This window comes from Stigmatopora nigra, chromosome 14, assembly GCF_051989575.1.
Source record: "Stigmatopora nigra isolate UIUO_SnigA chromosome 14, RoL_Snig_1.1, whole genome shotgun sequence".
Classification (NCBI taxonomy): Eukaryota; Metazoa; Chordata; class Actinopteri; order Syngnathiformes; family Syngnathidae; genus Stigmatopora; species Stigmatopora nigra.
The window spans coordinates 10,407,011-10,432,913 of record NC_135521.1 but is presented as its reverse complement, the minus strand read 5'-3'; the positions used below and the strand labels follow the sequence as shown (position 1 = coordinate 10,432,913).

At 41.7% G+C, this 25,903-nt stretch overlaps 1 protein-coding gene across 2 annotated transcripts; it reads left to right on the top strand.

Annotated features, from left to right (window-relative positions):
- Positions 1 to 1,277: 1,277 nt before the first annotated feature.
- On the top strand, positions 1,278 to 25,903 carry gabrb2a (gamma-aminobutyric acid type A receptor subunit beta2a). Of its 2 annotated transcripts, XM_077733296.1 has the most exons (10): positions 1,355 to 1,659; positions 1,745 to 1,845; positions 2,071 to 2,138; positions 11,881 to 12,101; positions 18,963 to 19,045; positions 20,831 to 20,968; positions 21,725 to 21,877; positions 23,445 to 23,689; positions 23,987 to 24,127; positions 25,500 to 25,903. In XM_077733296.1, the coding sequence occupies exons 1-10, from the start codon at positions 1,586 to 1,588 to the stop codon at positions 25,854 to 25,856; spliced, it is 1,581 nt and encodes a 526-aa protein (XP_077589422.1). In that variant the 5' UTR covers positions 1,355 to 1,585; the 3' UTR covers positions 25,857 to 25,903. The 2 variants fall into 2 exon arrangements, with proteins under 2 accessions (XP_077589421.1, XP_077589422.1); XM_077733295.1 differs by lacking the exon at positions 23,987 to 24,127 and having other exon boundaries at positions 1,278 to 1,659.

The following is a 25,903-nucleotide window of genomic DNA, read 5'->3' as shown; positions in this document are numbered from 1 at the left end:
TGTCAGAGAATTTGGGGGGCTTGTTTGAGGGAGAGAAACGTGAAGAAGAGCTGAATCACATCTTCACATATTTTCACTGCATCACTTTGCCGGAGGATGAGGAGAATGAGGATGAGGAGATTGAGAATGAGGAGAATGAGGATGAGGAGGAGGATGCGCTTCGGCCTGGCATGTGTTTCTATGCACATAGATGTGCTAAGCTCACGCTGTGTGTATTCTTCTCTCGCAGGGATGTGAATTCAACATCTTAAAACGGCGAAGACCAGGAAAAGGGCACGTGCAGAGTGAGAGAGCGCCTCCCCCCTCCTCTCGCTCTCTCTCGCTCTCTCTCTCTGTGAAGCTCTCAGCATTTGTTCTGCTCTCTTCTGACGGAGGAAATGAATCAGAAACTCATTTATTCTGCTGCCGCGCATCTATTCATTTCACAGGCTGTGACCGCTGCCCACTCGCGTTCTGATCAGTAGGCTGAAGAGCCGCCCTTCACGGGCCCGCCGACCTCTTAAACCAGACGACCAAAGGGACCCCGAGAAGCGCGCCAGACGCATGAAAAAGAGCGCTGATGATATCATCTGTGATGGCTGCACCTGCCGCTGGTGATGCAAGAGTGAACCAACCTTCTCAGAAGGCTGCCCTCTACAGGAGGGCAGTCGCCACTGCCAGTACATCAAAGTCTGCTGGCATCCCGTGCTTCCGAAATTGGTGCTCGTGGGTGAGAAACGGTGGGCCGCTTGTGAAAACATTGCGCACATTTTGCTCCTCACGACAAGATGTCGGTTGCAGTACTGAGACTGACCAGTGAGAGGCAACATTGTGTTACCAGCGTCAAATAATAGAAGTAGAATAAGTAAAGCAGAGGATGGGAATTGGTTAAAACAGCAACAACAACAACAAACAAACATGTATTTAACATGTGTTCATTTATTGGATCAAATTCCGATTTGGATAGAACATCTATCGCTGTCAATGACAAATACTCAATGTTATCCCTCACAATTAAACCAGATTATATAATATCTATAACTGCCGATGAATGAGTTGAGACTTGATGCATAAAACAAATTGCTGAAATTCCATAGTTTCCATTCATTTCAACATGTCAGACCCTTGCACATAGGCACTGTTCAAATGACTACTGCCATCTAGTGTGAAAACTGAAAAGTGCAACTGAATGTAAGCTGAATTGAAGTTTCTTGCCTGTGCCATATGACATGATATTTTCAACCCTGGACAGCAGGCATTAGTTTGGACACCCCTAGATACGAACAAGAGGGTGCTTAGTCCAAAAGTTAATCCTTTTTCTCTCATAGGAGCATTGACAACACTTGCAGGTGCGGGCTGTGGGAAAAAGAGGGTGATAAAAGCCCATCTCTCCCATGGTGTCTTTGTCAAGCGCACGCACTTGCGCCTGTCATACATTTTGTTCCTCCGCAATGGAAGCTTCTCATGCACCATCAGCCGTCTCCGCGCTTTGATCTCGGCTCGGCAGTGCGCATGCGCACCTCACTGGCTCCTCTGCACCGTCTCCGGCAAGTTGGATGTGCGCGCTCCTCACTCGCATCCCGAAACCGCCTCAAAAACTGTTGAGATGGGGAGGATCAGGAAAAACCACTTTGGGATTTTGACTTTTTCCCTGCTCGTCACTTTTGTCTGGACTCAAAGGTAAACATCTCTTCACGCCAACCTCTGATTGCCCTCGTTTTTTTGCCCATGACACCACCTTTCCCCCCCTTTCCTTCCTTTTTAGCGTCAAGGATCTCAAAGACCCCAGCAACATGCCTCTGGTCAAAGAGACAGTGGACAGACTGATGAACGGATACGACATTCGATTGAGGCCCGATTTTGGAGGTACCCCCTCCCCTTCTCTCAACCCTTATAAGAAAAAAAACGCCATCGCAGTGATGATAAGAGCTTGCAATATCTGCATTCATTGACATAATGCGGTTAGATCGAAGAAAATGCGATTAATCGTTCAAATCGCTCATCGTTGTGTTGTGTCACCCCCCCCCCCTAAAAATGAAATGGACACGAGAAGGTTTGTCCTCTCAAATGGCTGTCTCCCTTTTTTTTCAGGTGCTCCCGTGGCCGTGGGCATGAATATAGACATAGCCAGCATAGACATGGTGTCCGAAGTCAACATGGTAGGTGCAATCTTCCATCCCACACAACATCCCGTGCATGCATGGCGCAGATGGGATGGAGCTAATTAGCAGCGTTTTTTTTACTGGGTGCATGCATTTACCCCATCCCCCCGTATTTTCAAGTGTATCTCGGCTCAAATGTGGGTATTGCGTGTCAGTCCTTGTCCGTGTTCGCCCCATTCCCGCATTTGCAGCTCTGCTGGCCGCATTTGAATTCCGAACACACACTCAGTGGCGCACTGGCACGGCCGTGCGCGCTCAGAGCTGTGGGCGTGCGCGCGTGCGCGAGCGCGCGTGTGTTGCTGCGAGTGCGAGTGCATCACGTTCTCTTGCTCCACCAGTGTCATTTTGTTGACACATACCCTCTCTCTGCGTGTGGAGGAGCAAGGGTGGGGAAGATAGGGATGGTGGGCTGTGTGGTGGTCCGCTGGGGTGCTGGATGCGGTCCATCATTTGGGTTTCAAATGCAGGTTTATGAAAATCACATTATGCTAGATGTATTGGGATGGTGTGATTTAGCTAAAATCTATTGGAAAATAATATTTTCTAATTTTTTAGGTTACTACAAGTACCGTATTTTCACGACTATGAGGCGCATCCTCAAAGAAAGACACATTTTATTTGTAAGGGTTGGAAAAAATGTAATTTGTGCATGAAAATATTTAGAATGGATGAACAACAGTTTTTTTGTGCAAAGAAGTACGTTTATTTGTTAGTTTTTTGTCGGGGTTTCCCGGTTTTGGCTGTTTTGTTTTGCAATAGAGCTCAAAGGTTTGGCAGTTTTGTTAAATAAGAGGACGTTGCAGTTATTATTATTATTTTTTCATTTATATTTCTTAAGGCAATGACGCACTCATCTAATTGGGGCAGCGCGTCCATTGAGGAATTACTTTACGGTGGTATATCACGGCCTGTGTTTGGGAAAGAAATTCACAAAATGGTCCAATAGAGGAAGTTTGTTACATAACGGAATGAAAATAGTAAGAAAGCTCAAAAGTGGGGGTGTTTTCCCTTCTACCTGGCGCCATTTTCAAAGTGCAATCCGTGGCTTTTGATTGGTTCGTTCACCAAACCTCCGCCGCTGAAGGCCAACCCAACAGTGGGAGATGAGCAAAACGCTCCGTAAAGCAGAAGTGGGCGCCTGAGGGGTCGACGAGAGATTTGAAATGGAACCCCCCCTCACCGATTTACCTCTGATTTCCCCTCCCACCACTTTAACAGGATTCTTGGCCGTGACTCTGGGCTCAGAGGCCATGTTGTCAACCCCTGCCTTGTTCCAAAGGCTCCTCTTACTTAAGAACTGGGCGTCCATGGGGGCATTCATGTGGAAAAAAACACTGCTTCGTACATCCGCGCGCAAAGCAAAACACAAAACGCTGAATGGTCGCCGACGTCACGCAGCCCGCCCGTGGCCACGGCCAACAATTCGTCTTCGGAAAAGCCCGCCATTCATTCTGGAATCTGACGCGGGCCAACGCCGTCACCCCCAGGGCAGGTCTCTGACTTACGGAACAGGTCAACGTCATCTTATTTCTTGACGTGGAGGAGATCAAAGTAGCGGATGAGATTGATCGCTTCCAGATCAATAATATTTGCCATGTCAGCATGATTGTGGGAATTAAAGTCGGTGACCTCCGCTGTAGGTGGGTCGCTTTGATCTTCCACATGGTGCCAGGGGGCTTTTTTTGCAAACAACGAGGGGAGGATGAAGAAGGTGGAGGAGATTTGAAGGTTATTTTTGTGCTTTGGTGGAGTTTTTTGTGGTGGCCTGCTGATGAGATGCCTTATTATCCAAGTCCAGATATATATACATATATATACATGGAGCTTGTTTTGACAATGGTCTGCAATCTAATGAGATCAAAACATAAATTCTGTCAGACATGTTTGTGATGCTTTGGATATGGTGGTCACTTGGCCACATAGATGTTTGATTATTGAAATGGATCATTTTTTTGTCATCAAAGTTGACTTTTTGAATTGCCAATAGTCTACATATGTTTGCAAAATGTTATCCTGGCTATCTTAAATTATAGTTATCTTACTCAGATTTCGCCCAATATTTTCATTATTCTTATATTCATTCATTTTCTGTACAATGTCTGTCTAAAATTACAAACTCCGTTTGTTGTAGTGCATTTTTTTACAATATGGATAACCACAATGAAAAAAAAAAGATCAAAACAAGTCAAATTTTGAAAGATGAACAGGAAACAAGTACCAAAAAACGACTAACTAATCCCGCATGCACTATACATAGATGATTATGAAGAATTCAGTACTAAAACTACAAGCATAATAGCATTGAAAATACACACACACAGACAAATAGAGCTTTTAGAAAGGCCTCAGAACAGTCGTATAAGGATATGGGGATGAAGGCAAAATGGAGGATGTGTAAAAGAAGCTGACTCGAGATCAGCGTTGGCTCGTCATAATAGCAGCGAGCTGGTTTGGGTTGTGAACAGCTGCCCGCTCATCTAATTAAAGATCCAAACGCCTCTGGTGGAGGATGAACTCAACATTTTGGTTGGGCTCATTGAAGTCGCTAAGGCGGCAGAGGAGCTGCTTGTTTTGGAGTTGAGCAAAAATTTGTCATAGGCTTTTTCTTCTCAAAACCACATCTTCATTGGGACTCAGAATGTTTTGGACTCCATTGTGCATAAAGACACAAGTACAATCTATTTTGCCTGGGAAGGCGAATTAACAAAAATGAATTGTCAGACCTGTGATTAAATAAGTAGCATTTCATGGTTGAAAAAAACAATTTGGTGCATATTTTCTAGGTTTTGGAATGCTTGACCACAAACTACTGAAGCCCAAAAGGTCAGCGGTGTTGCGGCTCAGTAAGAAAATTCTGATCAAGTCAGCACTTTTTGTACCCCAACTTTACAAATGTAAAGGATAAGTTCCCCTTTTCACAGTGAATCTTTGATATCTAAGTTCTAATGTATAATAATAATAATCGGACATAGGCTTTGTCATCATCATCTACTTGACAAAACCATAATTGTCATCATACGCAGAAACTGTATATGACAAAATTGGTAGTGCTTCTCCATAGGGTGCGTTTTCCCGGCAAAAAGACCCAAATAAGTGATAATTTCAGACTCGTAATTTGGCATTCAGCCATTATGGATACATCGCCTGAAATTTTTACACAGAAGTGATCATGTGTCGTGTTACCGCAAGTTTAGAGTGCTGATGGATGTGGGGGAAAAAACTGTCCATAAGCCTATTTGTCCATAGTTTGTGAGACCTATAGCGTCTGCCAAAGAGCAGCAGCTGGTTGTGACCAGGGTGGTATGGGTCCCCGACAATGTTCCTGGCTCTGCTGAGGTAATCAGGGCTGGAAATGTGTATAATAAGTACTATTTTTTGGTCAAACTTACAAAGGCGACATTGGCCGAAATTCCAATGGGTCAAAAGACTTTTAAAAAGAGGAAACACGCATGCGCCATTGAAATGCATTTGAGGAATGCAGTTCACGCAGCCAGCTCGGCTGATTAATGCAAGCGATGCGTCTTCAGCGTGTAGTCCACCGTAACACTCGATGCCAGGTTGGAATTAGGCTTCCCACCGCCACCTCTTCCCGCCTGTTAATTACATGTAAAATACCTGAGCTCACTGCCTGCTATATAATACTCTTCTGTGAATCTTAATTAGCTGCCCGGGAATTAAAAGATTTCACCACAACCAGCTGTGGTGACTTCCACCATGGAGAAATTACTGGGCCGTGAACGTCGTTGCTAGAACTGTCATTAGTAATGGGACGTTGCCATCACATGACGGGGCACATGCAAAACAAAAAACATGTTTAAGAACGTCGTGTGTGTAAGAGACACAGCCTTGTGTGTGTGTGTGTGTGTGATTCTGCAACAGTTTCGATCGTGTTTGTCCAAACTGATCCTGCTCCGTTTTATTTTCAGCGTGTGGAAAATACGCTTGTGTTATTTTTATTCAGTGTTGCCATGACAACACAACCTCTTATTTTTGCTGAATCTGTGGAAGAAGTCAAAGAGAGAAAACATCTCTCGAACGTTCATATTCTAGGAGTTACGCACGCACTTTTGTTCTTTATTAGTTTACATCGATCCATGTCACCAAGGCTGGTATATATATATATATTTTTTTTTTTGCAAGTTAGGGAGTGAGTAATAGGATCTGATTAATCCTTTCATGTACAATGATGATTGCCATTTGGCATCCATTGTAGTATGTGTTGCTTGTATTTTGCAATAGGCATTAAAAAATATTATATCAATAACTTTAAACAAAATAAATGGTTTAATTTGTGAAACCATTTTGGGAAAATCAATTATTCAAATAGTATTGTAAAAAAATCCAAATTTAAAAAAATCTAAATAGAATAATAGAGTTAAAATTTCAAAAAACGCATTAAAACAAAACTGTTATTAATTGCAACAAGTAGTTTACATTGTGTCCTTTTGGACTGCTTCATTGACTCCATTGAGCTTTGCAGTCCACTTTAAGATGGCAACTGCTGGACAAAGTCATTAGTTATGCTAAGTAGACGTGCAGATTAATATGGTCAGAATCATAATTATAGCAAAAGAAGCACACTTAATCCCGGGGCTTTCTTCCATGCAAACTGGGCTTTTCCGCTTTATATTTAATCTGTGGAGACTGGGCCTTGTTTGTAAATACTAACTACGTACGGTATGTCTATGATGCAAGACATGAGCCATTACTGCGTTCCTGATTGTAAAACCTCAACGATACCGCATTTGATTACGCTATCCATTCAGCCGTCCCTATTCTATATCGCTAATCCCGATTAGGGTGAGCCGGAGCCTATCCCATCGAATGGTCGCCATCCAATCACAGAACACATCGAAAGGGAGGTTCACTTGTAGGAAAAAAAAATGTCGTCAGAACAAATTTTGCATGTTTTTTTTTTTAATAAATTGTAGTTCTGGCCAGATCAGTTTATAGTAATAAAAACGAATTAATTCTTAAATATAGGAAAATTGCAGTTGGAACAAACCAATCTTGTTAAAGTTTTGTAGTTTATACAAAATATAACATGTATTTTGTACACAATTATTTTCTCATGATGAAAACAGGCAAACCAAAAGTATAGTTGTTATGGTAGTGCAAAAAATATTTAGTTATAATTAGAATAGCTTGTTGTTAGAGAAAATATCTTTAAAAAACTAGAAAATAATGTTGCAATAAAAAAAGTTATACAGATGGTGCAAAATATAGTATATAGTTGTAAAAATATGAATGCAGCTATAACAAAATTAACTTCCAGTTGTAGCTGAGCTTGTAGTTTGTTTACACAGGGTAACTTTTTGTGCTAATAAACACATTGTGAACTGTACAAAATGAATATTGAGTGATACAAAATCAATTTTTCATACCAAATATGATTTGTACAATGTAACCCGTATTTTTAAAAGAAAGTAGTTTTTCTTGCAACACTTGCAAGTTTTTTCCTCAACTCATTTTTTCCTAGAAGTACTAAATCAGTATTCCAATACTATATATTATGATGCATTCCAATACACAGTAAACTATGATGTATTTCAATACATAGTATATTATGATGTATTTCTAAGGGCTTGACATTGAAATAGTCCTGACTTTTCACTCTAAAGGGTGACGCAGGGACAAAAAAAAAAAAGAAGCAGTTGGAGCAACTGCATGTGGTCAGACTTGTCCATTTAAGGCTTTTAATGTGTTGATGACTTCCTTAATGCTTCTGTCAGGCATTTTCTCCACTGAAGCTAAGTGGCTGAAAAACAGCTCATTGACTGGAAACGCCAAAAGAATCATATGAGCATGGTCCGGTCCCTCGGGTTCAGCCAGGGAATGGTTCAGAATGCCTTTTCACCCCTTCAGTCACAGTTAAATATAGCGCATAATTGGCGATGCCACAGCAACATTAGCGTGATCAAAATGATCACGGTTATCTCTATCAAAACCTTTTTTTTTCTAACAGACCAATTATACCAGGGTTGTCAAACTCTGCCCCCCGCCCACTTTTTATTTTATTGGCAAATGACAACGACGTCATTGAATATATCCCGCACAAGAATCTTAATTCAATCTGCATGGTAATTCTTAGTTTTATCACTAGAGGGAGCAGTCATTTAAAAAAGTGCCTGAGTGGTCAAAATATGACAACGAATGTAGAAAACTAGAATTTTTACTCAAAAGTGTACATATAATTATATATATTTCGGAATGACCTTATACTTTTGGATTATTTTATAGCATGTAGCCCTCAAATCGCCAACTTCCATTCACAATTGAGTCAAGATGGTTGACTACCATTGAGTTCCTACATTTTTTCCGCTTTACCTGATTCCGATTGTCTATTTAACAAAGAAAAGTGCACAGATTTGAAGGCATCCTTGGATTTTTTTGAGAACCATGCCCTGTGAGAAGATATTTCGGACAGCCCTGGTTTTGACTACTTGGTCGCACTCATCGGTAAAGCGCAAATTGTTTCCTCCATCGGCGACGTGGTTGTGACCCGGAGAGACAGCGAGTGCATTACAAGGCGAGCCTTCAAATCTTTGCACTATAAACGCGCCTTCATTGGCACTTTTCTCTCGTATCGCCCGTGACGGCTGATGTAGTCGTAATGGAGGTCTTGTAACAACAGTCGCCTGTCAGATTTCTCAGGGAAACACAAACATAGTCGTTGTCATTCTGTCACATTCCTAATGGGGGGTTGTTAGCCCCACAAAAACAACTGCGGCGGCGGCGCTGTCGCTGTGCAACCAGCCTTGATGCTTTCCGAGCCGGCTGCGCCCTCCGTGTAGGATCCTTATTGCGTTTATGCAACTGGGGTGTTGTCATGCTTCTTTTTTTTTTTGATTCAATGCTCTCCACTCCACAAGATGTCTCCCTCACTGGTGCTCACTGAGCCGTCTGCGTCACTTTAATGGAGTTTGTGACAAGGAGAGTGAAGGTCGATCTGCGAGGCTACACGAGATCTCCGTTATCTGCAGTTTTTTTTTTTGGGGGGGAGGCCATACGATGAATTGTAAAAGGCCCCACTCTGAATTCCGCCCTGACTTTCAGCCGCCTTCACACTTGGTCTTGCTTGTTTTTTATGGATATTGTAGCATGCATGGCAAAGTCGGTATCAGCGGTAAGAGATGCCCAGTGGTGCGCATGCAAAAGAACCATCTGTAAAGTCATAATTGCGCTCGCAATGTCTTAAGAGGCTAGGAGGCAACATGCAGGTGTTTGCTACATCAACATCGACGTAGAAAAATGGCAAAGAAATAGTACATATCAATGTGGAAGCCCCTTTTGGGTATTCCCTTCAGCGAAATGCACTGTGTATTCACCACACACATTTTTAAGCAAGATTCTCTACCTAACAAAGTGGGAATCGAACCCAAGTTGAATTTAAATCAATAATATTGGATTATATTCAACATATTAGCACTTTCCAGGGCAAAATCTACCTGTTTCGCTGCTACTGCTGTCCAAGATGACATAACTTTTCCTCTTTTTATTTTTTTAGATGTGACTTTTAATCATCTTTCAGTATTTTGCATGTAGATAAATCAATACCAGGTTAAAATATTGGATTTGCAACACAGTAGCAACTTTAGCATTTTCTCCAGAGTAGAATCTACCAGGTTAGTTGTTACTCTTGTCCAAATTTTTTGCCTTTTTATTTTAGATTTGGTTTAAAGTCAAGCCTTTTAATCATATGTTCTTTTTATTAACTATTATTATATACATTTTTCAAATTCAGTCTTGTGTTTCCCAAAAGTATGTATTTATTTATTTAAAAATAAGACATACATTGATAAAATAATACAATGACCAATAATATAAAAATAGAATAATGATAAATAATTTAATAAGAATAAGTGCCATCAAAAGATCATCCGTGCATGAATGGAATAAAATCTAAGGACAACAAAAAAAATGGTTAAAAATGTAGATTCAGGGCAAAAGAAAATATGTGTTTCTCTGCAAGATTTCCAACCGCCTGCACTTCTCCAACATGGCGAAATAGACGCCGCATGAGCGCCTGCGACGTGCCCGGCGCCGTCAAGCAGCAGCTAACGATCCCATAGGTGATGGAGCCGTGCGATTGGCAGCCAGATAATGAGACAGAAAGGCGGTGAGAGCGTGAGAGGAAAATCTTTCGCGAGAACTCTGGGTAACGGGGCAAAAGACGCCAAAGTCCTCACTTGACTTTTCTCTCCGGGAACAAATCAACATGGCAGGAGCCGGTGTATTTTTAGATGCCCTTTTTTTTTTTTCATCGACAGGAAACCCAAAAAGTGCCGATTGCCCTGTCAAAAAACAACAACAAAAAAACAACAAGAAAAAACAATGGCTAAGGAGAGAATTCAACATAACACAATGGCGTAATGATGGCCTGGTTTTTACAGGCTGTAGTCCTCCTTCATTACAGCATTGGCTCTGCACAACACTGTAAAATAGCACATAAGACCGCAGTGCTGTATTTCTCGGTAGCTGTGTGGGTGTCAAGAGTGAGAAACACAGAAAGAGATGAGGTGTAAAAGCAAAAAAAAATATTTACCTCTTTCTGCCTTATCTCTGCTCGGTCTGGTTTTTCATTACAAGTCAAATTAAAAAAGCAAAAGCCAAGGAGACGACATGGCGCCGAAGCCCCAGCTGGACCAAAGCTATTGGCTATTTGCATCCCAGGCAAAATTGTCTCAATAAAGCGGAAAGTTTCATCATTTGTTCCAGCGGAAGCCGATTTTTTTTCCATTTTTTTTTTATAGGGGGACAACAGTCAGCCAGCTGAGAACGTTGCCCTCCGGTAATGATGTTAAAATTAGGAGAGGATTGTTGAATTTGAACACAGCCGCCATGGCTACGAGCGGTGGCCTTTTTGAATCCGTCAACGACCTTTTGGTCGACCTCCTTAGTATGCATGGCGTGTATGACGTGTGGCTGCTCATGTATGATGGAAGCGTGTGTACATGCATGGGCTGAAGTACATGTCAAGCCATTTAACTGATGGCGTAGTGTCATTTGTACTTGTGAAAACTTGGCACGTGCCCTGAATGTATGTTCAACCCACAAATATGGCAGGGGTTTGTAAGCAAGAAAGTTGAATTTCTTGGGTAATCCAAGAAAATAAAGACAAAACTATAATAATATAATGGTACAAATAGGTGCATGGTAACAAAGGGGACCATATAATAAGATTATTGTCTGATTTCTAGACCTATGGGCATGTGTACTTTTATTGATTTTTAAGTATAGAATAAACAAGCAACCAAAATGAACTGATAAGACTTTTTTTTGTTATCTTATGAATGGAAGGTGGAACCTAATATTATTAAAAATGACAAAATTAATTTCAGAAATGTTTTTGCTGTTTGCATTTGCATGTTTGTGATGTTTTTTTAACAGTTTTTATTTAATTATTATACAAAATATACCCTTGTTTGTTTGTTTTAACGTTGTCACCAAATGCAGAATAAATAATTCCCAATTTTTTGTCATTTTTCAATGTAAGCTGTTTTTTCCATAGTAGTAGTTCTTTATTTTCTCTTGGAAATGTCTAAAAATACAGTATTAATACATATCACAAAACAGTGCAAACAGTCTATTGTGCATGACAGAAAAGCCCAAAATAGGTATTTTCTCCCCATTGAAGCACATTACATTTTCTCCCAAGTCCCTTTCCAGTATGTTTGATTATGTGTTGATGTCATTGGTCTCAGCATCTAACCATTGACTTGACCCTTCTCTCCCATAGGACTACACGTTGACCATGTACTTCCAGCAAGCGTGGCGGGATAAGCGTCTGTCATATTCCGAGATCGCCTACAACCTGACTCTGGACAACCGAGTGGCCGACCAACTGTGGGTCCCGGACACATACTTCCTCAACGACAAGAAGTCTTTTGTGCACGGCGTGACTGTCAAGAACAGGATGATCCGCCTGCATCCCGACGGCACCGTGCTTTATGGACTCAGGTAAGCTGCTTATAGCACCCCCCCCCCTCTTGTGTACCGTGATTAGCACAATTGATGGCCAAGCATAATGAGCTAACAAGGTTGTATCGGCTGCATTTAACTGGGCCTTTTTCATCACGTATGCCAGTTTATTGGAATCTACGTATCTTGGATATGATTGGATTAGAGACAGAATGTACAAAGTAGGAGTGGCAAAACTATGGTACCATATTTCCATTCATGTATTTGCAACTGACAAAGACAAACCGATATTTGTGGTTATTTTTGTTTTAAATTAACTAATTGAGGATGCCATTTTCTTGAATATTCCAAAAGCCATCCTTCCTTTTCCGCCTATTCTTATTAGTATGCCACACCGCGTCGATCTTCTTAACAAGCTCCTACGACAAAAGCGCCACTGTCTTAACTTTACCCGCTCACGATCTTTTAATGATCATGAATATAAGTAATCAATTCCTCCGGATCAATAACCAACCAACGTCCAATACAAACAAGCCACCTGTCTCATTGGATCCAGATTCTTCAGCCCAGTCTTCAAGTTGTAGCAACTCGCCTTTGCACTGGCATTCCTCAGAGCAGAATGCAATCTATAATTGATAACTCCTCATTAATAATGAAACAGTTTAATACAAATACTGAATCCGTAGCCGCACCGGAGCAGCGGCACGTGATTGGTCCTTCACCACTGCGCCGATTGGTGTCCTCCTCCTCCTTCTCCTCCTTCTTTCTTGGCGTTAGCGCATTTTCACCTGAGCTCCGATTAGATCAGCAGCTTTAAAACAAAAAACAAGTGTTTGCAAGTTAACATTTTGCTCCATTCACTCATTCTCTCACTAGACACGGCGATGCCTTTCTTGCGCAAAGGCTCCTTTAAAATATTAAAGCATCTGCACTGCACCAGATTATTCATCCCAACATTTTGTTAAGAAATGCAATTCATAACACTCTGAGCCAATTATATAAACCTAACACATATGCTTTGCATAACGCCACAAAAAATGGAGGTTGGGAGAACGCTGATAGAGAATTGGAGGGCGTCCGTTCCTTCGTTGGTTGGTTGGTTGGTTCGTGCGGTAGAGGGATGCAGTTGTTACCTCACGTACGTTGTCCTTGTCAGCGCCGCTGCCTCGCGGCTCCTCCATTATTTGCTTCGTGGGTTCGGTTCAGGTTTTTATTTGATGCTAGCTCGTCCAGACACGAGCTGCTGTCAGAGTCGGGCCGGCCAGATGCCTGAGTGCTCTGAACAGGCTGACACGTACCTGCAGAGACGGCCCGGCCTGGTTGCAATGGCGGGCCCCGAGTGGATGTGAGCAAGATGGCCAAGTGATTGAAGAGTCCTCACTGGGATAACTCCATGTATGCCAATGCCTCCCTCGCCAGGCACAAGTTCATGCTATGTGTTGGTGCCAAGAATTAAGATGCTTCATTGGCATGTAAATCCAGATATGGTCACATGTAGTACAATTATTGAAGAGGTGGGCTTTGTTTTGTTATTGTTTTTTTTTTTTTTAAAAGATAGGAGTGCTTTGACATTGCTGCAATGGGGGACATTTTAGTTTGTCAAATTTGAAGCCTTTCGTATCGATATTATGATTTTATGGCATTGACACTGCACTGAAAAATAAGCATTCACAGCCAGTCTTTCCCATTTTTATAGGAAATTGACACCATCAATGGCATGCAATGAGTAAATAATCAATGGACTCTTTGGTCCAAAGCTACCAGCTAAAGTCAACTAAAAAGTGTGTATTTCTGTTTTGAATCAAATTTTTAGTTGCTATTCATATTAAAAAGGAATTTCTATAATATCATTACGAATCACAGTTTTTTTTGATTGGATTGGATAACTTTATAGATACCTACACAAGGATGTACATGTATACATATGTTTTTTTTTCATACTTTGTCTGGGTCTTACACTTAAGACTGACTTATATGTTATTTTTGGAATAACTCTGTCCTCTGACAGCCCTTTATGTTATACATTTCAGGTTATAGTTACCTTTAAAAACAGTTCATATGTTGCATCAACCTATATATACCTGTTTAGCCTGTTTTTGCCTATTTTTTCCATTATCACATTAACGTGTAATGTTTTTTCATGGTTCCTGATTCATTTAAAAATGTGACTAATTCTCTAGTTGCGATTGATCTATTTATTCTTTATTGTGCATCCTTTGGCTGGTGTGATTTAGGGTAATAATTAAAGATTGAGTGTGTCGATAGGATGAGGGCTGATTTCCACCCCTATTGCGCCACTCAGCAACTTTTTCTCATCCTGGCCCAACGATGCCTTTGATTGAGCTCGGCGGATATGCCTCTTCTCACAAAAGCAGCGCAGTATTCACTGAGGTAGTGAGAGAGGTGGGCCAGCGAGAGGAGGAAGGACAGAGGGAGGGAGGGAGGGAGGTAGGGAGAGAGAGGGGGAATCGTAATAATTTTCCCATTTTGAATGAAGTCTGACCTTCACGTCGCTTTCTCTTTGGATCTCCATCTCGTGACCTTTGCCTGTGAATTTTGAGCACCGTGCTTCGGGAGGTCCTGTGCGCTCTTCCCTCTCTCACTTGATGTTTTTTTTGTTGTTGTTGTATGCCATCTGCGTTAATGGCTAAGGATTACGTTTTGAAAAAGGTGAGGGGGGCTGTGAATTATAGATCACGCTACTTCTCTCTGAGTAACTGTTGGGAGCAATGTTGTCTTTAAAGGTTTAGGTCATTGCAAAACAGGAGAATTCACAACACACTATGACTGTGTTAAGGGAAATAAATACATGTGCATAGTGCTAGGATGAGATGAAGATGTTAAGGTTCTCCTTAGGAGGGACCAGATTGGATAGGATTAGACAGGAGACCATAAGAGGGACAAGTAAGGTTAGACATTTGGGAGGCAAGGTCATAGAGACCACACTTAGATGGTTTAAAAGGATTTTGATGGGGGAACTTCTAGGAAACGAGGTTACTAGAGGTCGACCTAGAAGAAGATGCATGGATGTAGTAAGCGAGGACATGAAAACAGCTGGTGGTGTAGGGGAGGAGGATGGAAAGGACAGACTGGAATAGAAAAAGTGGATTCGCTGTGGTGACCCTACACCGGACAAACTGAAAGTATAGTATGTTTCATAATTCATCTCCAATTGAAGTACTAGAGGAGTGATAATTATTAATTGTATTTCGACATGGGGTGGGCAACTACAATCCTCGAGAGTCTACGTAGTTTGTTTTCCATATCTACCTCCAACAACACACCTGACGGATTGGTATCAAGCTTCTGGACAGTTGATCATTTGATTCAGGGGTGCTAGAGGAGGGAGATGTTGAAAACAGACCGGATAGGGGCTCTAGAGGCTACCCTCACTTAGATAATATGGAGCAGAAAAGCAGTGAAGGCATATTTTTCAAGATTTTGAAGGCAAAATCTTCATCCATTCTGGAATGACCAGTGTTCATGCATGATTGTGGAATTGAAAAGGTAGAAGCATTTGGCAAAGCTGAGGTTTATATCCAAAATGTGCGCAGGAGAGCTCTTTCAATCCAAAATGGAGGCATCTACTCCATCTTCATTTGAATGTCGAGCTTCATTACAGAGTAAAATATGATTGGATGCAAATGTCAGGTTGATTAAGGCGCGCTCACATTCGTAAGCTGGCGCTCTTCAATTCACTTTGTGTGCTATGACGCTGCCTGGGAATGAGATTCCGTCTGGGAACTTGCCGCTTGCGTTATGTCCGTAAACAAGGTCATTGGGAACAAAGGTGCACCGCTTCCCTCAGGGGGGGTCCACACACACACACACACACACACACACACACACACACACACACACACACAGAGTGGCTTGGCTGGGAACGTGCAGCAAAAAACAGCCTTTTTATTTTTATTTTTTTTAGAACTGCATGTCCTATTAGCTCGGACACAGAGCAAATGTAGCGTGTTTGAATCTGCGTGATATGTTCGAGCCGGGCTTTTCCTCCGGCAGGTCGAGCGGGGACCGGCTCGGACCGGCCCGGCCCGAACCGGCCTTGCGCGTGATGGAGGCGAATAGCAAATAAGCCTGCGTGCCGCAGAGATGGTCTCTCACTCGCTGCAGCAAAGACAAAAAGGAGACAGACGGGGAAAAAGGCCATTCCTGCTAGAAAAATCGTGCCTGATCACAGCAATCATTGTTTACTCTTATTGGTTTTTAGTATCCAGGCTTTATCAGATGCTAACGGTACTCTAGATCTGCGTGGCAGAGTCTCCGTCAGACAGAAAAAGCTTCGAGACTTCTGCTGATGATGTAGGTGGTCTATAAATAGTCTGGTATTTATACCCCTGCCATTTTGGCCTGGTTTTTCGGTTCCTTCGCTTCCTCGGTATTTCTGCAGCGATTTCGCTGCGCTAATGGCAATGGGGGGGATCGATGACTATTCATAACTCCAAGTATTGATACATTTTAGTCATAAATGAGTAAAGTAGGACGGAATTTTGACTCCCGTGTTAATCCCCCAATGCGCCACGGCCTCGCTAACTGGCTCTTACGTAAGAGCCCAGAGAGCAAGAAAACGGAGGCAGAATGTGTGAGAGAGGAAGACGAAGTGTGTGTGTATTATAAGTGTGTGTGTGTGTGTGTGTATAGCTCAAGATATTGAAATCTCTTATCAGCCAGGCTGGGCCCGACGGAGTTCATATTTTACATAGGAACATTTGAAAAATACTTCCAGTAGATCCCACACTTGTTTATTCTCACTTGGTAAAAGCAGGAAAGAATTTTGGAATTGATTTGTAAAGCCTCGCCATATCAATGTGGGCGGCATTTTTTCTAACTATAGACACATTGGTACCCAGACTTGTAAGTTATACTTGCGTATTCTAATATCAAAGCCATTTTCACTCTTTGATTGAATAAAAAGGTTTGAATTTTTTCCAAATGTTCTTATTTTTAATTTATTTTATGTCACAATGAGGTTTCAGTGGAAAACTGGAGGACATTTTATCTTCTAAAATTCTATGTTACATGGACATTGTTTATTTTTTAGGGGTATTTACAATACTTGGAATAATCACAATAGTATGGTTGTAAATCCATACAAGCTTTTTCTCAGCAGTCGCTACTGAAAATAAAATAATGAAAAACGGAAGCGACATACCGTAGATTTTCTCAACCCATTCTTTTGAAAACTCTATCGTGTCAAAACTACCATATCACGTGGTTCACTGATTTCAACTTCTGGCTATGCTAAAAGGTTATAGTAAACGGGTTGACTACATGTTGTGTGACATAAATAACATTAAAGTATGTAGTTAGAACAGTAAGAAGGTTATTGTTGTTTCCTCCAGTCGGCTTGTTCAAGGTGTTCACATACTTAAATTTCAATGTGGCCAAATTTAAAACGGATCATTTTTAGAGTACAAGATACTTAAGAGTTTATCACCTGTAATCAATTGTTGTTGGCTTCTCCATGATAAACACAAATATTTTCATTTTCTATATTTTAGCGCATCAGCATCTTTTGACTATTTAAAAAAAAAATCTCACCCAAGCTTATTTGAAGCTTTCCCCTAACTCCAATAGTTTGTAGTGAAGTGCCGAAATAATAACAATCTAATAAAAACAACTGTTAACTACCATAAACTTCTCATGTCATTGCATTTGAAAATGCACAGACATTGCGACGCTTCTCTAACTTTAGACGAAATGACCGTATGGATGCTATAGTCTGGTGATTTCTCCCCTGGTGGCTCATTACAGATCATTTCCAACACAGCTAAAAATCCAACCAGAGGCCATAACCAGTACTGATATCATTGTCTATGGTGGCATGATGCTTTCATGTTGTGTATCAATCAGTGTGTGCGTGGTTGTATGTATCTTAAAGGCACAGATGACGTCTGAGCGCTTTCAAGCAGACAGCCTCCGGGCTTTAGCTTTGGCTTTGGCTTTGCTCCACTCGGCTCGATCAACTTGGTCGCATGTGTGTGTGTGTTGCAGGAAGTCCGCTGTGAAGAGATATCAGATGTGGCTGACTCGTTCGCCTTTATTTAACAACTGCGTGACCGACCGACCACAACATGAACCTTGTTTCCCTTTCTTATGTGACAAAAGATAATCCAGTAATGATCTCAAATCTGTACAATATATTACAAGTGGCAGAGGAACTTGTGGGAATGATCTTGAAGCTTGTAGATCTGCTAAATGGATCTTATTTCTGATATAGGAGCAGTTATTTGGATGCATTTATTTTGGGGGCAGGGTCTAACTATAGAAGTATAGACTATAAAAGTTTGGAAATCATTTATTTCATTAGATGACACTGAAAACAATAGATTGAGTGCTATTGATGCCCAATCTGTGTTGACTGGGAGGTTCGACAACTACTACTCTTACATATCAGAACATTAGTGTCATCCTTTCATTTATATATTGATTTAATGTGGATTTATGTTACTCTTAGTACTCAAAATATAGGTTACAACAAAGCAGGTTCCAGATAGATAAAAACATGTCTGTTTCTGCTTATATTTTGTTATTTTTGCCATTTTCCCTTAGCCCTGGAGACATAAAAAACAGTGGTTAGGTTTTCCAGTCAACAACTTAATTATTTGGAAAAATAGAACATTAAAGAGTCTTATTATTATTCACAAAATATGTATTTTAAAAAAATCAGGTCAATATTCTTAGGTAATCTTATCACTGAGTGAGGATGTCATACATTTGAATATAAATGGCATTTTAGCAAATTAACACAAAGTCCCTCATTGGGGGGTGCTAGAGTGAACTATGGATGATCTGACTTTGACACCCAGCTCACCTGATGACATGTCTGTTTTTTTTCTCGGTCAATTTGCCTCAAAAGTAACAAGATGCTGTCTTTTCTGTGTCTAGGATCACCACCACTGCGGCCTGCATGATGGACCTTCGCCGTTACCCTCTGGATGAGCAAAACTGCACGCTGGAGATCGAAAGCTGTAAGTAGCGTCGTCCCTGACAACGGCCTCCTCTCACTCCCACTCGCCGACGTAGATTTGGATCCCACGTACGCAGGCAGCTCTGTGGGTTTTTTTTTTTTTTTTGTTGGAAGAAAGCGCAAGGTAGATAAGACGGGATGTAAAATGCTGAGAGAAGCTGATGAGATACAAGAAGATAAAAATCAAGAAGAGGAACATCACTAACGGTTCACCAACTGATAACATCCACCCTAATTAATTAAGCTACACCGGCTTGATGAAGTCCGGTGTTTATGGGTGAATATTTGCAAGGTTTTTCGGCGAGTTTGTCATTGGACGGCGCCGTGAAGAGGCGGGAGGGGCAGAGAAAGACGTGGTCCTCTTTATCTGGGTCCCCGGGGATAGGGGGGGTGGGATTATGGGGATGGGATGCGGGGTAGGGCTCACTCTTTCTGGGTTTCATCGCAGTGTTGCCAGAAAAAAAAAACGCTGTTGGGTCAAAAGCGCCTCTCTCCTCCGCTTTTCTTCCTCATCACTTCCTCATTTCTTTTCTTTGCGCACTCACATCCTGCAGCCTTTTTTTTTTATCTCTTTCTCCCCATCACTCATAACCTCTTTTTTTCCCCCTCTCCTCTCCTTTCAGTAGCACACGCAGACCCGGTTTTGATCAGCAGACAGTATCTGCTCTCATATGGATTAACTGGCAGCGGTTTTAACGTTGGAATCGCTTCATGCCAGAACATGCTATTTTATTCAGTCTAATGAGCGTAGAGAACTCTCACTTGACTTGATAAACTTGATACATTTTTAACAGACGTAGGTCTTAAAAGCCCCCGTAGCCAGCAACAGGGGCTCCCTTCGCCCGGGTCCGTCGTGCTAGCTTGTAACTAAGCCGTAAATGATTTAATGTGGAAACTCAGCAGTCCAACATTTGTTTAGGAATGACATTTGATCATTTTTAATAAGCATACACCCCCGCTCAAATGTCCCATTATTATGTATTGATATAATATTAACTCAACAAATTAAATATATGATCATAATTCATGCCTTTCAATGCGTCAATATCGACTTTATTCCAAAACCGTACAAAATTCCGTCATTACAACATTACAAATGGGTCATTTTATATTCCACCCATATACTAAATACTGACAAACATTTTCTGACCAAATGTCATTTAAAAAATAGTCCAAAAATCAAACCTAAGAGAAAGGATTGCTCTAAAATTGTTTCTGGAAAAAAAGTACGCTATTTCTACTGTCAAAAAAATGGAAATGGAGCTCTATTTTTCCCCGCAATGCCTTACTATAACAAGAATAATTCCAAAAAGAGAGATGATTTATTTTTACAGTGTTAAAATTCCAAAATGACTTAGTTTGACCCCCAACATAACAGGAGAGTTGTGAGGGTCAGTTGTACGTGTTCCAAAAACAGTAAGATTCACAACATCAGTCTTTGGTTGCCTTCTGTTTGACAATCTGCTACTACATTGGTTGCCATCTTACCTATCCAAGTCTGGTCGTGTTCGGGTCTAAAAATAGCCAATTGTCAGGTTGCCATATTTTTCTAAGGCATTGGAACACGCGTTCAACGCTGACTTTGCACTACTAGAGACCACCCTCATTTTAGTAAGTCAAGGATGGTGACATTTCAAGTTCATGTCTGCAGAAACAAAGAATTGTGTGCTTATTTCAATACATTTCAATTGATTGAGTGATCCTTTGATTCACTTAACAGAACAACACTAATATTGTGTACAAATTATGTTAAAAGATGTTTCCCCCTTTGTTTTGTGCTCTACAGATGGTTACACTACAGATGATATTGAGTTCTATTGGCGAGGAGGAGAAGGTGCCGTTTCTGGCGTGGACAGGATCGAGTTGCCACAGTTTTCTATCGTTGACTATAAGCTCATTTCTACAAAAGTGGTCTTCTCTACAGGTACCCAAAGCAATGCTTACTGTTCTCACTTTGAAAAAAACTATTGTCATGGTAGAGTAGCCATTTCTACAATGCCAAAAAAGGCAAAACTAATTTTCTACATTATAACGTTGCCTAAGGTTCAACACGAGACAATTTATCTACGATATATACTGTGAGATTATGTCGAACTATGTAAAACAGTTAAATATGCACTAAATTTGCATAATAACAAGGAAATGTAAAATCATAGTTCCAAATAGAAAAAAATTATAACGCCATGTATAAGGTGCTTATAAAAACAGGAAAAACAGTTTGATGCTGATTTGATGAGGGTTTTTTTGTGTATGTTTTTACAAAAGACAAAACAGTCCAGAATCAACCACTGATATCATGGTTATCATGCTTAGAATCTCACCAATTTCCTCTTGTAACCACCCCTTAACAATGAAAATACAAAATCCAACTTTCCCAAGTGTGGCTGGTACTGCTCTCACTGCAGCGAGCACACGCCAACACACTGTCATGTGTTACATTCAGGTGCCAATCCTAAAGGAAGGACAACATATGTCCACTTTAGGATTCAGCACTGCCAAGACCTTGTATACACCAAAAGGTTCATAATTGCCTGAACTGATTTGCTGATCAAATGACAGGACGCTTTCCTGTGTGTGGAACTGAAACACTTATTAGTGTCAGAGACAATTGCTCGGTGTGTATATTAGTGGACATCATGGAGTAAAAAAATCTATTTTCATGCTTTTCCTCCTCCTCTAGGCTCTTATCCTCGCCTGTCCCTCAGCTTCAAACTGAAGAGGAACATTGGTTACTTCATCCTGCAGACATACATGCCTTCCATCCTGATTACCATCCTCTCGTGGGTCTCCTTCTGGATCAACTACGATGCCTCTGCTGCCAGAGTGGCCCTGGGTAGGACGGCCCGGCTATACTGCTAACAATAACCCCAGCCGGGTTGCATAAAAAAAAAAAAAGCCATTACGCATACATTGAAGACACGAGTGCCCGTCCGGCATCCGATGTGTGTTTTGACTGGTTTTCTCATTAGCTTTGAGCATGCAACTGATAGCAGATTGCGATAGGCTGCCCAGCTAAATGTCTGTTGTTCGGATGACTCCACGCATGACTCACGCCGAGAGAGGCGCAGTAGCAGCTCGACCTTGAAGCGAGCTGTCTTTCTCTCTGCCGTCTGTCTCTCGCCGGCTCGCTAAGTGAAGCCCGATTACAATAATGCACTTTTTTCCTATTTCTGACCGCGTTAAAGCAAAATGCCGGGAAGCTCAATCTCGGCGTTGGGCTAGGGAAGGTCAGAGCCGCGGGAAGGAAGCGGCTGCGAGCGTTGACGTGTGTCATTCTCGTCACGCGCCATTTGTCTTCCCAAGTGGGACAGGTTGGAGCCCCGCACGATGGGCCGTTCGGAGGATAACGTGATTTCCAGATCTGCCCCGCTCCCGGAGTCCTGCAAACGAGCAGCCAATGAGATGCCTGGCTGCGAGTCACATAGATCGCTGGGTTATTTATAATACGTGTGAATTTGACCAAATGCAGATTGTGCATGCAGATAACTAATGTGTACCAAGCACAATGCACGGTAAAAAAACGTCAACAAACCTTCAAAAAGATACAAAACAGGTGCATTGTGCTGTCACTAATAGCTTGACAGCACTTAGTATTTACATTTATAAGTCTACTTTTAATCTTTTTGGGTACATAGTTGCATATATTAGAAACACTCAAAACATGATTTGCAAAAATTCGGCATCTTCAAATTATCGTTTGCTTTATTCTCAAATTGATTCACATATTTTAATTTTTATCCTTCAGTGCATATGTGAGTGTATGCTTTTTTATTCCTTTACATGCATTTAATTGGTTGTTTGATCAACAGTTCTCAACCAGCAGTTCATGTTCAATTTTTTTGGCTGGGTAATGTGAAAAACAACATGGCAAAAACATGCATTTCGGCTCATTGTATAGGTTAGACCCCCATTTAACAATACTTTTCTCACAGGCCAAATCAAACTTAAGGTGGTTAAGGTTTTAACTAACTGTAACATACTTATCTCAGTACCTCTCTTTAATGGTATGAACATTGGCGAAATTGGCAATACATATGACCAATGTCTAAACGGTGCGCAATTGCGCTCTACTCTCGTCTTCTCTGCGCAGCAGCAATCATATGGCGCGCAGTAAATAAAATCCAAACTTTTTTTTACCCCTTTTCCCATGATGGCACTGTTTGCACAGCAGCCAGTAGTAGTATCTCTATCCACTCTTATGTTTTTCATGTTTTACAGCATATTTTACATGAAAAATTAGAGGGAACATTGACATACACCTGCTTATGGCAGGTGTGATGATACTGGTGTGCCCATAGCGAGCAATGATGATGTCACCCACACTGGTACTCAGGGAGGTTGTCTCTCTGCGACCTGCACGTTTGTCTCTAACAATGCGGACAAACGCTTTCTTTTCCCAGGCATCACCACGGTGCTGACCATGACCACCATCAACACACATTTGCGAGAGACCCTCCCCAAGATCCCCTACGTGAAGGCCATCGACATGTACCTGATGGGCTGCTTCGTCTTTGTCTTCCTGGCCCTGCTGGAGTACGCCTTTGTCAACTACATCTTCTTTGGCCAGGGCCCGCAAAGACAGAAAAAAGCGGCCGAGAAGGCGGCCACGGCCAATAACGAGAAGCTCCGACCCGACCCCAACAAGGTACGTGCCCGAATCCTCGGCCATATTCGCAAATGGTACTCGTGTGAAAGCTAATAACTTCTCCTCTCTAATGCTAAATGTCCCTTTACACTCCATTTATACGTGTGTGTGCTTCCCAAAGGAGCCAATGCATTGTTACACTTGATCTTCATGTTGCTGTGTCTCTCAAAAGCGCAAAAAACAAAAAAAAACCTCCCCGGACCCGGATCCTCCCCATTTTAACGCTTCCGAGCCAAAGAAAGCAAAGGCCCGTTCCTTTTCCCAAGAAGTAACAGTGCTGATTTTGTATGCTTGCAGTGGCTGGTGGGAAATGTAGTTCAGAGAGATGATGCTCTGTATGCCAGAATGAAACAGAGGGAAATTGACGCGTATGACTCGATGTGGGATCCCATCTTTGTGGACGATGCGGCATTAGGACTAGGCGAGCAAAGAAATAAGGTACTAAAGGTTTTGAAAGTCAAAACTTAATGATGTCATCAATCTGAATCGAAACCCGATCAGAGGAAATTGCTGCTTAGTTTTCTTGTGCATCTCTTTGAGTTCTCGAGACTTTTTTTAAAGGCAACTTTGATCATCACTCCCACCATTGTGTTTTTTATTTTCTTCCCTCCCTCTCTTGGTTTGCTCTTCATGCATTTTCCTGACGTCCACAGTTTGATTTCTTACCCGAAATTCAACTTGTACGTGAAATTGACGAGCTATTTATCACAAACACGAAATAGGAGGTCGCAATTAAGATATACCCATACCGTAAAGTGGTACGGTGGCGCAAATGGGATTGTTTGATTGGAGAAAACATACTCAATTTCCGACAAGACAGGACTAGCTGCTATTGGGACGTTTTCCTCAGAAGTCAGGCGATGGATGAAGAAATGTTCAAGTGAATTCACCTCTCCTGATCCACCTGAACCTTTTTAGCCTCTCCTTCATCCCTGCCAAAGTCCCTTACAGTTTCTCTCAACTTTCTCCTGTCACATTTTCCTTTGCCTTGCTTCCTCTTTTCTTTAATTCCGTTTGTCTTTGTTGTCAATCGAAAGAATTTTAGCCACGCTGGTTGAAATTCTGAGATGAAATTTTGTTTGTGGACTGTGTTTTGCTTTTCCAGGAATGTTACGTCATAGTCCTGTGGTTACAACTATCACATACGGTGACGGATGATCAATAGTTTAGAAAGTGGAGAGTGGAACCTCTTGAATTTAAAACAAATTCTTATTCATATTTCTTTGGATTTACAAAAAGAGACAGGATGGATTAGAAGCCAAATTAAATTTTAATAATAATCTTACTTTGAAATCTTTTGCACTCAACACTATACATTTATAGTTGCAAAGCATCATTTTTCTGTTCAAGTAATTGAATTTTTCCTTGTAATTCATTGGATTTGCTAGTTTCCATTTATGTATTTTTTTGGGTCGTATTATCAGTTCCGATTATTTCTAGAAGAATAAACTAAATTTGGTCATTTGCACAATACAATTTCAGTTTTTTTTCATTTATTTTTCTTTTAAATCTAGATTTTATGATGTTTTGTCGACAACAATGCTTTTAGATTTGAGTTTTCATCATTTCGTTCTTCATCTTTAACAATAATAATCTGGCAGACTGTCGAGGTCAAAGGTCAGATAACAGAATTCAATCAAATCAAGACGTTCCACTGTACTGCTTTTCTAAGTCATTTGAACGTCTCGCTAGTTGACAACATGCATTGCCTTCAGTAGTATTTTCCTAATTTGCGCCTTAGCGTTTCGTAGCTTTCCCACCAGCCGTCACTTCTCATGGCTCCGCCTACCTTTGCACCCTCACGCTGCAGATGACACCCGACGACAACATCCTGTTCAGCACCCTGGAGATGAAGAACGAAATGGGAGCCGCCGGCGATCTGTCCCGGGGCCTCGGAGCACCCGGAGACCCCCGCAACACCATGCTGGCCTATGAGAGCTCCACGCTGCAATACCGCAGGGCGGCCATGGCCCGCCAGAACTATGGCCACAGCGCCTTGGAGCGCCACGCTCAGAAGAAGTCGCGCCTACGGAGACGGGCCTCGCAACTCAAGGTCAACATCCCGGACTTGTCCGACGTGAACTCTATCGATAAGTGGTCCAGGATGATCTTCCCCACCGTCTTCTCCTTCTTCAACGTGGTCTACTGGCTCTACTACGTCCATTAAGCTCGGCGGCCATCTTGAGGCAGGCTCGCCATATACAGGGGGAGCGA

Coding starts and splice junctions, on each gene's coding strand:
- gabrb2a (XM_077733296.1), top strand. CDS start 1,586: ATGGGGAGGATCAGGAAAAACCACTTTGGGATTTTGACTTTTTCCCTG. Junction 19,046..20,830: donor CACGCTGGAGATCGAAAGCT/GTAAGTAGCGTC, acceptor TGTGCTCTACAG/ATGGTTACACTACAGATGAT. Junction 24,128..25,499: donor TAGGCGAGCAAAGAAATAAG/GTACTAAAGGTT, acceptor CTCACGCTGCAG/ATGACACCCGACGACAACAT.